General features: G+C 41.0%; 1 protein-coding gene and 1 long non-coding RNA gene across 2 annotated transcripts in view; one reads left to right on the top strand and one right to left on the bottom strand.

Annotated features, from left to right (window-relative positions):
- PLPP1 (phospholipid phosphatase 1) overlaps positions 1-8,714 on the bottom strand; it is a 61,715-nt gene extending 53,001 nt beyond the window's left edge. The window contains exon 1 of the mRNA XM_017744246.1: positions 8,546-8,714. Coding sequence (XP_017599735.1) covers positions 8,546-8,699 — 154 coding nt within the window. The 5' untranslated portion in view covers positions 8,700-8,714. The remainder of the gene's footprint in view (positions 1-8,545) is intronic.
- LOC108449106 lies at positions 5,377-12,424 on the top strand. Its single transcript, XR_001865226.1, has 2 exons — positions 5,377-8,684; positions 12,264-12,424. It is a non-coding gene; the product is annotated as an uncharacterized LOC108449106 (long non-coding RNA).
- Positions 12,425-13,330: the final 906 nt, after the last annotated feature.

Here is a 13,330-nt window from a genome sequence, read left to right as displayed (position 1 = left end):
GCATTCAGTTTAAGGCTTTAATGGTACTATATAGAGAATTAAAAATAATGTACATGCCCCCAAAGAGGTCGATTTCTGCACACAATCTACCTAAATCACTGAGCTTACAGACCAGGAAAGCCACAGCCAAAGAAACAGAACTGACAAGGTCAGCTGCTGGCAAGACAGGGAAGGATTTACTTTAATTTTTTAATGTAGGTGACACCAACTTTGAATGTTATTCAAGACTACTGCTCTTTTAATCTCCAGAAGTTGCAACTATTTTCCCATTTTAATCTTTGTTTTGTGGGAGTGCACAACAGGAGGCTTTCAGAGTATTTCACCTATAACTACACACCCTAACTTGAAATACCATTCAGTCTCTAGAAATATAATAGGCAATTAGTTGTCAGGAACGTAAATGCTCATTTTCCAGTGAGTCCTACAAGCATAGCAGCGTTTTATTTAAACAGTCTTTAACGAAGTCAGCAGTGCTACAGAGGGACTCAGAATTTCCATGACATTGTATACCCTGTCATACACCACGACGTCACTTTACACTGTACACACTGCTGCATGCCACCATGTTTAAGAGAACAGAACTTAATTTTTCATGTTAGACTTAAGTTTGTAGTGTCTAATGGTACATTGTAAGAACAAACTCTGTAGAAAGCTCAATATAAACAGATTTTAAAAGAAAAAGTGACCAATATACTCTTGAGCTATCAGAACAGTTTTGTTTTGTACAGATTCAGGAGACTGCCCAAAAAGTCCGTTACTTAAGAATTTGGAAAAATATTTATACAAAATTACTCTTGATACTTGAATACAATGAATAATGCCATAGCATAGAAAGTCTTACAATACTTAGAGTAGGTGCTGCTTCCCATTTGTAGTAGACGTTATCAGCATTAGGTTTGTGATCTCAGTTTCTGTGTACATCATTTTCTAGTGTTGATAACTAGACTCTTACATTTAAAGAAGAGATGGGAAGAATGAAAAGAGTCTGCAAGCAGAAACGGTGACCTGACTTCCATTCCCAGGATCTCCACTAGTGTTAGACCCAACCATCACACTATCTTAGAGAATTTTAACTGAGTACTAGTACTGCAGCATAGGCTCACCTAACAATACAAAACTGAAGCCTTGATTTCTATGCATCAGCAAAAACCTACAAAAAACTCACCCAAAGGAACACTAAGAAAAGCAGACACTGACTAAAATAATGACTAAGATGATTTTTGGAATTTAATAGAGAGTAGTTTCTGACTATTTGACTGGCTCAATCCCACTGCCTGCCTTCTGTACCTCTTAAGGGCCATGTATGCTCCCCATTAGCTTGCTGCACATCAGTTTTCCCTGGTTATAATTAGCGTTTTATTCTCTCAGGTCTCTCCACCACCAGCTTCCAAACCACCCCTTCAGCTTAATGTAAGCAGAGTTCACTGCCCTTCCATGCCTCAAAACAAGGCAGACAAATTTAGATATGTGTTCCTTACCATCCCAGTGGTCCAGTTTCAGAAAATATTGCACCTATTGCTTAGTTTCAGTGACTCAGTAATCTAAGACTTTCTGCAATAACAGAACTAAGTTAAATGGACAAAAATGCACTAATATTAAATTGAGGTAAAAATGTCACCTTATTCTAAGAGATTGAGAAGCCACCCAACATGAGAAAATTTTGATACATAATTCCTTCTATATTAAGGCAAAAATTGAGTATAATTTCTCCTTGGTACAGTTTCCTCCTTTCCCAGGAAAGGGATCACATAAAAAATGTTGATCCTTCTTCTATACCAGGCATGGCTAGGTAACAAATTGAAGCTACTTTTTGAGATCCAAGAAAACCCCGCATAGCTCCTCTGAAACCTGCATATTTAGCAGAGGCAGACAGAGGAGAGGAGGCACTAAAATCTAGGCTATGTCTAGCAAAATCCACTGCTTCATCAACAGCACCACAGAAATAAGGGTGTACTGATATGGCTCATCCATACCTTTGGTTTCATTTAACAGCATCTCGTTGAGAGACATTCCAAGATGCATGTCCTGACCTGACAGACACCTGTTTTTTAAATAAAATTTTTTAAAAACCCTTCATTTTCCTGTTGCCTAATATCAAAACACCATATCAATGGAGATGCTAAAACTAAACTGAAGTACAATACAAATAAAACTGAAGTGCCTTCCCAAACTTCTGAGTCAGACTGCTTCTTGATCACAGCTTTTTCAAGATGAATCAGTTAAGTCTATAAGAGAGCAAGAGCAGCCTATTGTTGTACTGGTCATTTCCTCTAACTCAATATTATAACAGAACAAGAGTTTGATAAGTGCACCAGAAAGTTTCAACATTATCTTTCTGTATCATATTTTACTAAAGAAGCTCATTTGGCTCTATTTTTGGCTTCCATACAAACAAGCAGTCTTGATTTTAAAAGCTCTATCTGACTGTATGAGAAGGATTAATGCACCAGAAAATCCAGCAAAAGTGGAGTCAAAAACACAATGCAGGTTTATCAACAGTTTTTAGTTCTATACCTTTGAGATCAGTCTCATAACTTGAAAAAGGAAAATTCCTCCCAGAAAGTGGGTCAACTCATTAGCAGTCAATTGTTAAACAATAAGAGGCGGCATCAGATCCTTAATATAAGCAGGATAATTGTTTTAGTTTTAAAATTGCAGGATTGAGCTATTCTGGCTGGAAAATCACTTATGAGTCTACTCACAGGCAGCACTGAGAGATCTATTGCTACAGCTGAAGTGAGTATCTGTTCTAGTGGAAGGTGCCACTATCCACGGCAGTGGGGGCTGGAACTACACGATCTTTAAGGTCCCTTCCAATACATTCTATGATTCTATGACTAGTGTTTCCTGATGCAGTGGCAATTATACAGTTAAAAAACAAAACAAAACAGTTTCCAAAAGTATCCTAAGGAAATCCTGCTTCTTCAAAATAGCTTTAAATGGTTTTAATTTTTGTCATAAAACTAGCCATTTGCTAGTCATCCATTATCAGAATTTCTGGTGTTTGCAGATTTTTCACTTGTTTCAATGAACTATTTACCTGAATAAAACCTAAGAACTATGAGCTTCTATTGCAGAATAGGGGATGAAGACAAGCACCCCCACCCAACTAAGCAGATCTAGTACTAAATCAAGCTCATTTTAAAGCCATACTTCCGTGGGTGACGTTATCTTGCCAATAGGTTTCTATGTAATTCTGTTCAGCACTCTTTGTCTTTTTCCTCCATCCAAGGTGAGTTTGTTTTAATTCTCCTGGACTAATTCTGGAAAGAGGATTACCAGTTGTTTGGGACAGTAAATCTGAGTCAGTTGGCAGGCTACAAGGCTCAAGTTCTCTTCTCATTGGGTACTTTCAAGAGTTGGGTCACCTCTTTGTGCTACTTGCCTTCCACAGCTCCAACACAGTCACAGGCAGAGGATTATCACAGCTTTATCCCCTCATCAGCATCTGGTCAGCAACAGTGCTCCTACATAAAACTGTGCAGTAGCAGGCAACCAGTACTCAACTCTTTTTTCCCCCCAGCAGGGCTGTGATTGTGCAGCCTTCAGACCAAGCTGCTTTCAGTCAGTATGAGTTCATACTGCCCAACTCTTTAAAACCGGGAGGTGTGTTGCATCAGCTCAGTACAGCATAAACAAGCACTCAAGCAGTATGGAGGGGAGGGACAAATTCTTCTGCTATGAGAGATTAGCTATTTTATAAATTAATTGTAGTGTCATACTTAATTTTCTACAGAAAATGTTAGAAGCCCCTTCCCCTCCCATTCCATTACACAAAGGTCACCACCCTCGTGTAAGAAAGCTGCAAGAGCCCTTCTGACTGTTTAAGACTAAGGAAAAAAAACCACCAGGACTCAAGCAGCTGGTAAGGAACCCAAGAGCTGATAAGCATCTTGCTCTATTATGCCAAGAGAAAAGAATATAGTCCTGAGTTCAAGACTTGGCTCTTGGGAAGGCACTGGAAGGTGAACTAAGATTCACCCATTGCTGTAAAAAGTAAGTGCAAGAACTTCTGGTTTGAGTCAGAAGTTAGTACAAGACACACTTTAACAGCAAAAGCTGGCAGAACAAGAACCAGGCTGCTGACTTTGAATAGTATTCATTAACTAATTGAACTTTTACCTAAAGTTTCACTGCAGGTTTCTGATCAAGAGGGAGAGTCTCTGGTAGGGCATCTTTCTTCATGTGGGGGAAAACAAAAAGTGACTGCTGCAAAGAAGAAAGCACAGCAGAAGAGGAAAGATTTGCCCAGTTTCAGGTAACAGCTATGCTTCCAATTAACTGAGAGTGTCAGTTTAATGAGTACCATATCATGGCACTCATTATACTGGTGGACAGTGTCACTGAAGACAGACTGCTCTTTCACATGTACTTGTTACAGCTTTACAATGTATTCATGCACTAGAAAAAGTATTTAGCACCCACATGATGTGGAAAATAAGAAAGGTGACACATATGTCAGTGAGTCACAAATAATAGTGGAGGAGGTTTTATTTAAACTAGGGCAATCAGGAAATGCTAACCCACACAGAAGGAGACCTCCCTGACTGAACAGCAATACCTTAATTGTCACTGAGACTTCAGCCTTCAGTGACGGCAAGAGTAAACACTCCCAAGAGAGAAGAAAGGCACTGAAAGCAAAAACACTGTGCAGGGTGTGCGCAGTGGTCCAGCCATTTAACCCCCAAAGGTCACACACTGCAAAAGCAAGCTCACTGAGTCCTATACACATGCATCTGCTCTTTAGCATGTTGTCCTGTATCATAAAATATTCCAAAAGTCTTTAAACAGTAACCTGAAAGTGATGTGAGCGTTTACTATTTCTGGGTTCAGTTCATATGTCCTAATGTTTGTGAAGGACTAGACAAAGTTTATTATTTTTTTTATTTTCTTTTGTCAAGAATGTATAAATAAGACTGCCACAGTCTCACCTTCCCCACAGTCACAGGGTAGGACATGGTGAGGAAGAAAAAAGATTAAATCCCCACACAGATACAAGTATATTCCACAGCAGTTTTAAACTTAACTAAGTAATTCTTTACTATTTCCAACATATTGCAGAAAAATGAATCAGAACAGAAAGGGTTGAATTTTTAGAAGGCTTCAGTTTTTCTAGTCTTGGGTTGTACATATTCTTGCATTACACCAGCGATCAGATATTGACAAGTACACTCTCCAGTTACTTATAACAGCTTGTCAGTAATTGCAGAGTCAGGTAAGGACTAAAGATATAGAGCTGTGTTGTATTGCACCCCTGCACTCAAGTTAGGTATGAATTTCAACAAGTACAGACCAGATGAAAGTCATCCCAGAATTGTGACAGAGTGTTTTCCTTACGGCTCCAGTCACCTCTGCAGAGCTTACTTTAATCTGATTTTGTTTTTGTGAGAGTGATCTAAAGATAAATGCATTTAGCAGTTCTTCCACTGATTACAGGAATATTGCCATGCATTTCCCAACTTTGTTCTTTAATGCTGTTTACCTGCTGTAATGAAAAAAGAGCCTGATTTGCAATCAAACAATAGACCTCTAGGAGTGCCAAATAGTATATATATAGTGCTTAATGAAGACATCAGTTGCAAGCTAACTAATTAACCTATTCTAATAAACTTTTTTTTTTTGCATGACAGTTTGCAAGTATAATAAACCATAAGGACCAAGCCTCAGTATCTATCTGTGAAAAATACTACTGTCTAGAATGCAAATCTCTGCCATGCTACATGAAATGTCTATCAGAAAACCCAGGAGTAACAGAAAAAAACTCAAGTAACAGAAGTATGAGAGAGAAAGAAATCCTGCAGTCCAGGCCACTCATGCTTTCCAGTGCCAGAAGCAGCTGTGTACCATCTATGGGAGTGCAGGGAGTAGGGGAGGTGCTGCCTGCAGCACTGCAGAGCTGCATGCGGACATGCAGCACACACACACCCAGCACTGCAGATCAGCACACAGGGAATGCAGATATAGCCTCCTCGCACTATTTGAGGACAGGTACTGCAGAAACCTGTTAGATTACAGAATATAAAGCTAGTTTAAGGCTGAAACACCAGTGTTATTTTCAGGAGAGAATTATCTTGCTGATAAGAGGGAAGGAGTTATTTTCTCGGGCACCAAAGACTGCTTTCCCTGAATTCTCCCTCCTTTAGTGGGTAAAAAGCCAGATGAGGGAGAGATCTTTCTTAAGGACAATTAAAAGAAACTTAGACTCAAGTTTCAGGCAACCAAACCGGTCTAATAATTTAATGGGGATGTTTTTTACCGCCTATTTTTTTCCCCCTCTCCCCACCTGCTCTTCTTTGATGTCTTTCTTATTCTCTTACCTCAACTCCATCATAAGCATGTCACACCTTTCAGCAAACCCATCTAAATCACATATACAAAAAAACCCCAAAAAAACCCCACCAACAAAAAACCCCAACACAGTATAGCTCTTCTTCCCCTTCCCTTTCTTTTGAAAAACTTACGTTGGGAAAGTTGAAACTGCACAAAAATGGCTTGACTAAAACAGGAGCAAGTAAGTCAGACACACAGTCAGAATCACTTGTTTCCACTGCAGTGAGCTCATGGGTGTGTCAGATCAACTGCAACTTCAAGTGGTAAGCTCGGATATCACTTGGGTTTCAAGTCCAACATTACTGAGACAATGAAAATAATTTTTCTTCCCCATCTGCACTTACTTTGGGGAAGGTATAAACAGGAAAAAGAGGAGAGTAAAGCAAAGCTCTGTATCAAGTGACAAGAGTTAAGTTGGGGATTCTGAGTATGCTACTGGTACCCCTTTTTGTGGTAGCAGGGGCTACCACACCTAAATTGAGTGTTCAGCTGAAACCGGTCTTCATAGTTTTTAAACCTTCACTTCTGTTGGAGGCCTCATGGTCTCTGTAGTGGAGATACTAGGTATCATTTATCCATCCGAGCAAGTCACTTTATCTGGACAGTTACCTCCGTCATTTGAGCAGATACCAAAGTACACGAGCAGGGGAAAGGGCGGGGGGAAAGTGAGAGTTAAAGTCCACAATCAACTGGGACTATTGTTTTTACAGTAAAAAAATTAAATTAAACAGCCCATTAAACACAGGTAAGACCTATGTTCTTCTAAGGGCCTGTCTCAGCCACGTGAAAGTCAGCCAGAAGAGGAAGAGAACTTGGTCCTACATCCAGTATCTTTCCCATTCTGCAACTCAGCTAGAGTTTCACTGAAACCTGTAACTCAATGTGTTAAAAGTTGCAGGTGTCAGAGCACTTCATATTATGCACTGCCTGCATTTTTCAGACTACTAGTAGGAAGTAAACAAGCCTAGGGGAAAATAAAAAGTCTGGCAACCCTCCAGCACACTGAGGCACCAGATAAGTACATCTGTGATCCAAATGCTACACAGTGTGAGAGGAAGAGAAGGGAAAGGTGTGTAAACTGATATTACACTGCGGAGCAAGGTCAAGGACCTACCTTCCCAGGTAATGACTTGAGGCAATAGTAGGGGGAAACCCTCATCTTTTCAGGTGGATGACCCTCAAGTTACATGCTTCTGCAGTCTTACTTTCAATATATTTTGCTTTCCTTGATTACTCAAGATGACTTATAATACGCCCATATGCTTCATACAAACCAAACCATATGCATAGTGCAATTTTTTTGTCTAATTATAAAGATTTTATAATTACAATTATCCAGACAGACAAAACGGCTTCACTCACCATAAAGACAGCATGAAAGTTTAAGCCTCACAATACCGTAGCCCAATAAAACTTCTGATCTGAATAAAGATTGCTCTCAGTGGATTACATGGATCCACTATCATTTTGCAAAAGCTCTCTCTCCTATAACACTACCTCAGAGCAATGCATCATTCATTGTAATTTTGCTTTTTAATGGCATTTAACTACAGGTACCACTGCTATTTGAAGCATCCAGCAAGAGAAAAACGTTGTTCATTATGTTTATACTGATGCTACAAACAGCTTCAGCCAAGCAGGAGTTCATGAGCTAGGCCTGAACACTATCTACTGAACGTGGCAAGAAAGTACTTAGATTACTGAAGTACTGACATTATTTAAACAAGCTAACACCAAAATTAGCACTTCCTAAGACCGACCAAGAAGTACATCTCCAGAGAGTAAAGACACTTCTCAGGCTCTCAATACCAAGAGGTGCCACTTCTTTACAAAGTGCACCTGCCTCTTCTTTGATCGATAACTTACATCACTGCCCTTTACACTGTATCATTAAACAAAAGGAGAGAGTTAATGCAAACTGGCAGGACATTAAGAAGTTTCAACAAAGACTGAAATAGAAGTAACACTGGGAATGCGCTGATATTTGGGCTGGCCAAGCCAAGCATTGCAGCGCTGTGGCAGTGTGCTGTGGCTGTGTCGGTTCGACGCATGGCCATAACCGAGGCATCGCTCCTGCCCCGACACCCATCTCTCGCTGCTGCACACGGACAAGAGGGCGCAGACACCGTGTTCTAATGAATGCCCCATTTCACTTCCAGCCTACAGCTACAGCTCTAGTTCAGCGCCACTGACATCGCACTCAACCCAGCCTTACAGCGAATCCCTGCTCTGCTGCCGAGCACCACCGTGCCTCTGCAGGACCCTGGATGGATGAAGCGTGTTTCCGTGATGACGGTCCCTTCCAGGACAGCTTCCCGACCCACTGGGGATAACAAGCACATCCCAGGCTGCAGGTATCTCCCAGACATCCACCTCTCCAGCACTGACTTTTGCCACAACCAGTTTTCATCTGACAGAGGAGGTTAGGGAAGGAAGAGTAAGGACGTAAGAAAGAAGTGGGAGTTACAGATGTCAGTGGATAAGCTGCAGCAGGCCCCTCCCCTCGGCGCTTTCCCGTCTCCTCCCGGCCCGCAGCAGCGACCAGATCCCCCCGTGCGGGCGCGGGGCGGGAGGAGCTCATTGGGTGCACGTTAAAGTGAACAAAGGACTATATTGAGGAGAAAAACTCCAGTTATCACTGTACAAAAGAGCTCCTTGTTTATGATACCGTGGGGTTTTGCTGTCCTTGCTTGTGTCCTCATTAAAAAGTTTTTGGTCACTCTTATGTTCCAGGTGTTACAATAAATGGCTCTTCAGGCTGATGATAAAGGCCTTGATTGATTTTGTAGGACCTGAATGAGTGACTTTGTTCAGCTTCTCCAGCCACCATAGGTGTTGGATTTGGTGTAGCCTGAGCAGCAGCTTCCTTTGCTGCAACAGGATTCTGTAGCCTCTGATGGATTCCTTTCCCTGAAGAATGGCAAGAAGGAAAAGAAAGCAGGGGGAAAGGGAAGTCCACTGGGAGGTGCCCAAAAAGAGAAGAACAGATTGTAGGGGCTGGATGTAGTCTGCTGCTCTATCAAGGTGTCTTGTGAGAAGGGATCAGTAGAACAAGTAGGCAACAGGAAAAGAGATAAATGAAGTAGGAGAGCTAAATCAGAGCAGAACAAGGTGCTTTGGAAAAGTCTGAGATGTTTTAGAGTGGCCCATGGCAAAACACATAAATTTATTATTACTATTATTATTATTATTATTATTATTATTATTATTATTATTATTATTATTATTATTATTATTATTATTACTACTACTACTACTATTACACAAGGAAAAAGCTGTCTCCACCTCTGGAATCACTGAATCCTCCAGGTCGGAAGGGACCACAGTGGGTCATTTGGTCCAACCTCCCTGCCCAAGCACCGAGGACAACCTGGCTCCTTCCTCTTGGCACCCACCCCTTTTAGATATTTACAGACATTGACGAGTCCCCCCTTTCGGTTGTCTCTCTCCTCTTAAAGCTGAACAGGCCCAGCTGTCTCAGTGTTTCCTCGTAAGAGTGATGCTCCAGTTCCCCAGTCCCCTTTGTTGCCCTCTGCTGGACCTGTTCCAGGAGCTCCACGTCTCTGTTGTGCTGAGCAGCCTACAACTAACACCCTGCTCCAGATGTGGCGTCACCAGGAGTGAGTAGAGGGGCTGGAAGAGTGCTGGAAAATTGCAAAAAAATTACAAAACAGCTGGATGCAGAGTTTCAGCCCAACCCAACCCAAAGCAATCTTTTTCCTTGTTAAAAGCTTTTATTTGGAAAGAAGAAACTTACCAACACAAAGAAAATGTTTTCTGCATAACCACAGTTTTATTTTAGCACCATTAGCAACAAACCAGACAATTTTATTCACCAGTGTTGGGCACATACGTGTAGCTCCTGCTACAGAGCACATCTGTGTTTTGTTCAAGGCAATTGCAGATGGGATGAGTGGCACTTCCCACAATCACAGGACCAGGCATAAGCTTTTCAGTCATTTCTCATATATTCCACTCCCTAATTCTGTAAACAGCTTCACTTTGTACAATATCCTAACAGCTGAACAACAGGTTTGAGGGATCCACAAGAGGGACAAGTTCTTGAGGTGGAAGTGCCTCACTAAATATGCTGTATCTTCAACTATGCTGCCTAAAAAAGCACACAAAGTAGTTCCATATAGAATACATAAGCAAGCTCTACATAGCAGCCTATACAGGAGATCCCAATTTTATCTCAATGCCTAAGCATCATCCCACTACATGTCAAAATAGACAGTTCTAGATATTAAAACTACCCTTGATTTCTGTAAGTGTAGTATAAATTACAGAGCGCATTTTCCTGTGGAAGTGTTCTGGGATGGTTTCATGAAGGTAGAAATTCCTGTTGTTTTAAAATGCATGAAGTAATGGAACAAATTGGAGCACAACCTGGCAATGAGGAGAACTGGGCTTATCTTTGTGAGAACAGCTGCTGAAAGAAGTGTGCAATCTGCTCTTCTCACAAAGCAGGAAATTGTACACAAGGTCTTAAATCAGGAGTAGATAACATCCCAAAAATTGAAAGATGTTAGAAAAAACAGATGACAAGCAATGCAGACATTTCATGCACAATTGCCGTAAGTGCTTTCTTCAACCCAAAAGCATCAGGCTAATCTTGTTCAGGCTAAGCTGCAAACAGCCCCCCTGATCCACACCTCTATGCAGTGAATTAGAGACCTGAGAGATTGCACTAATTTAAATGGATCTCTTCCCAGAAGAATGTAAGCAAGATAGTGATTACACTTAGAACACCTGGAAATTGGGTCGCAACACAGCATTCATTGACAGAAATTAATCATGCTTTATTGTCCTGCAGTTTCTACATCTCTGTTTCACCCTTGCGATGTAGCGTGCCTGATGGAAGAGGTATCTTTGCAATCTTCTGCCAGAATTCAGGAAAGAAAGCAGTCACTGGCTCCTCTCCAAATTTTCCATTGCACAAGGGATATGAGCCTTGTTGTTGCAACCCTATTCCCACCACTTGGCTTGCTGTGTCTTGGAAATCCCCAGCTGAGCACAGTTTGGGGATGTGGGTAGCAGTGCACAGTTCCAGGTTCTCAGAAGGCTTTCCTGGGCCTTCTAATGTGGGCAGGTATTAAGCATGGAAGCATGCCAACCCAAGCACTTCCAGCCTGAAGTACTACTCAGATTAGCAAAACCCTACATTTGCACAAGGGCTGTGTTAGCATAAGTACTGGCATCTTCAGATATGTTGTTATTTCATACGAAAAGGATGTTTTGGTGTAAACTGAAGAGGGTGTAAAAAATCCAAAGCCTGCATACTTAAGTACCTTTAACAAAGAATATGTGCAGTAGCAACAAAGCCCAGAGTGGCAGAAAGGGTAAACCGATGGTGCTTGATTAGAGAGCATCTGGAGCAATATGTTCCAGAGGAAATGGATGTTGGTTGATTACAAACACAAATAGAAATAACGTTCAGCATTAGTTGGAGGTTCAGGGTTTTTAACAATACAACACAAATCAGAGCTTCTGAGTTTCATTTTCTCCTGATACCGTGAGAGCTTTGTAGTATCTCTCAACTTCATGGCATTTTTACTGTGTAGGCTTTGCTTGGTAGCTGTCCCTTACAACAAAGTGCTAACTACTGCCACTACTCTTAGCCACAGTGACCTTAGTGACCCAGCAAGATCAAGTCAGAGCCACTCATATACTTAACACAGTCTGTGCTAAAGAACATTTCTGGACAGAAGTAAAAATTAAGGCAGCAGACAAAGCTCATAAATTACATCGTCTCATATCCCTTAAGGAGATTTACATGTTAAGTTAGTCTTAATATTCTAGAATTATAACTTCTTCTCTAGAATTTAGACTCTCCAAAATATCTTCCCCTCTCACCCATTCTCTTTTTTAGTATGGTTATTTAGTTGGTTGGTTGGTTTGTTTTTATAATGGTGTCTTTTTGTTTGTTTAAGGGAGAGCAGTGAGCAGCAGCAAACCCCAAGAACAAGTTGAAGCCCTGTTAATGTCTCGTCTTCTGTTTCTTCTACAAATTGTGACCTTCAGTGTTTCTACCAATCTTCTTAGAAGTTTTGTGTGTACAACGATTAAACTCTCAAGAAGTTTATCATCAGTCTCTAGTGGTACTTGTGTGATAATTAATTAGTACTGACCCAACAGGATTCTTAACTGCAATTAACATTCATACAGATCAGCAGCTTTAGTAAACGACGGGACTTTCCCAGGCTTGTTTCTCTGTAGCTTGTTCTGGGGTGGGAGTCAATAGCTCTGAATGAGCTGTTACCACTCAGGAAAGGGATGAGAGGGTTACTGTGGATAGTTCTGGGAAGCCATCCTCTGGGTGCTCAGAGAGAGAGCAACACTCCAACCATAGCACTGGGAATGCTATTAGGAAAGAGAGCAATCTGACAAATCTCATTAGGACACATTCCTGAATGCCAGCAATCCCACTTCAAAATGGGTAACTAGAAGCAGAGAAAGCACACAGTAAAGCAGAAAAGAAAGCAATTTTAGAACTTGTATACAACAGCTTCAATGTAGCAGAAATGGAACATGATATTTCAACATTTAAAGGGAATTATGGGATAGGAAAAGTCTATAAAGTACAGATCTAGAAAATCATTAAATATGTGGAGAACATTAAATGTGTAACAAGCATTCAGTATTTTATATCAGCTAAGAACTAGAGAGAACTTCTACAAGATGTCAGACAACAGGACGTTTTTACATGAGAATGTTGTGAAATGTTTTGCCTCAAGATGCCGTGGGGCACACAATTACAAAGGAGCAAAAAGGCTCTAGTGAATTCATAGAGGATAGGTCCACTGTTAAACAGTGGATCCTGGTAGTTTCAGAAACATCCCTACTTCTGATTTCCCACGTTTAGAAAGAACTGCTGGCAAACACAGCTCCTGTTTCTTAAACTCCCCCTCAACATCTGCTCCTGGGCACTGCTGCACAGTTTTTGGCTGGATGGACTTGATCTGAGTCAGGTCTTCATATGTTCAAAGCCCATCTGCGT

The sequence above is a fragment of the Corvus brachyrhynchos genome, unplaced genomic scaffold (assembly GCF_000691975.1).
Source record: "Corvus brachyrhynchos isolate BGI_N302 unplaced genomic scaffold, ASM69197v1 scaffold310, whole genome shotgun sequence".
NCBI lineage: Eukaryota > Metazoa > Chordata > Aves > Passeriformes > Corvidae > Corvus > Corvus brachyrhynchos.
The sequence above is the reverse complement of the archived record's forward strand: the minus strand, read 5'-3'. Positions and strand labels throughout refer to the sequence as shown.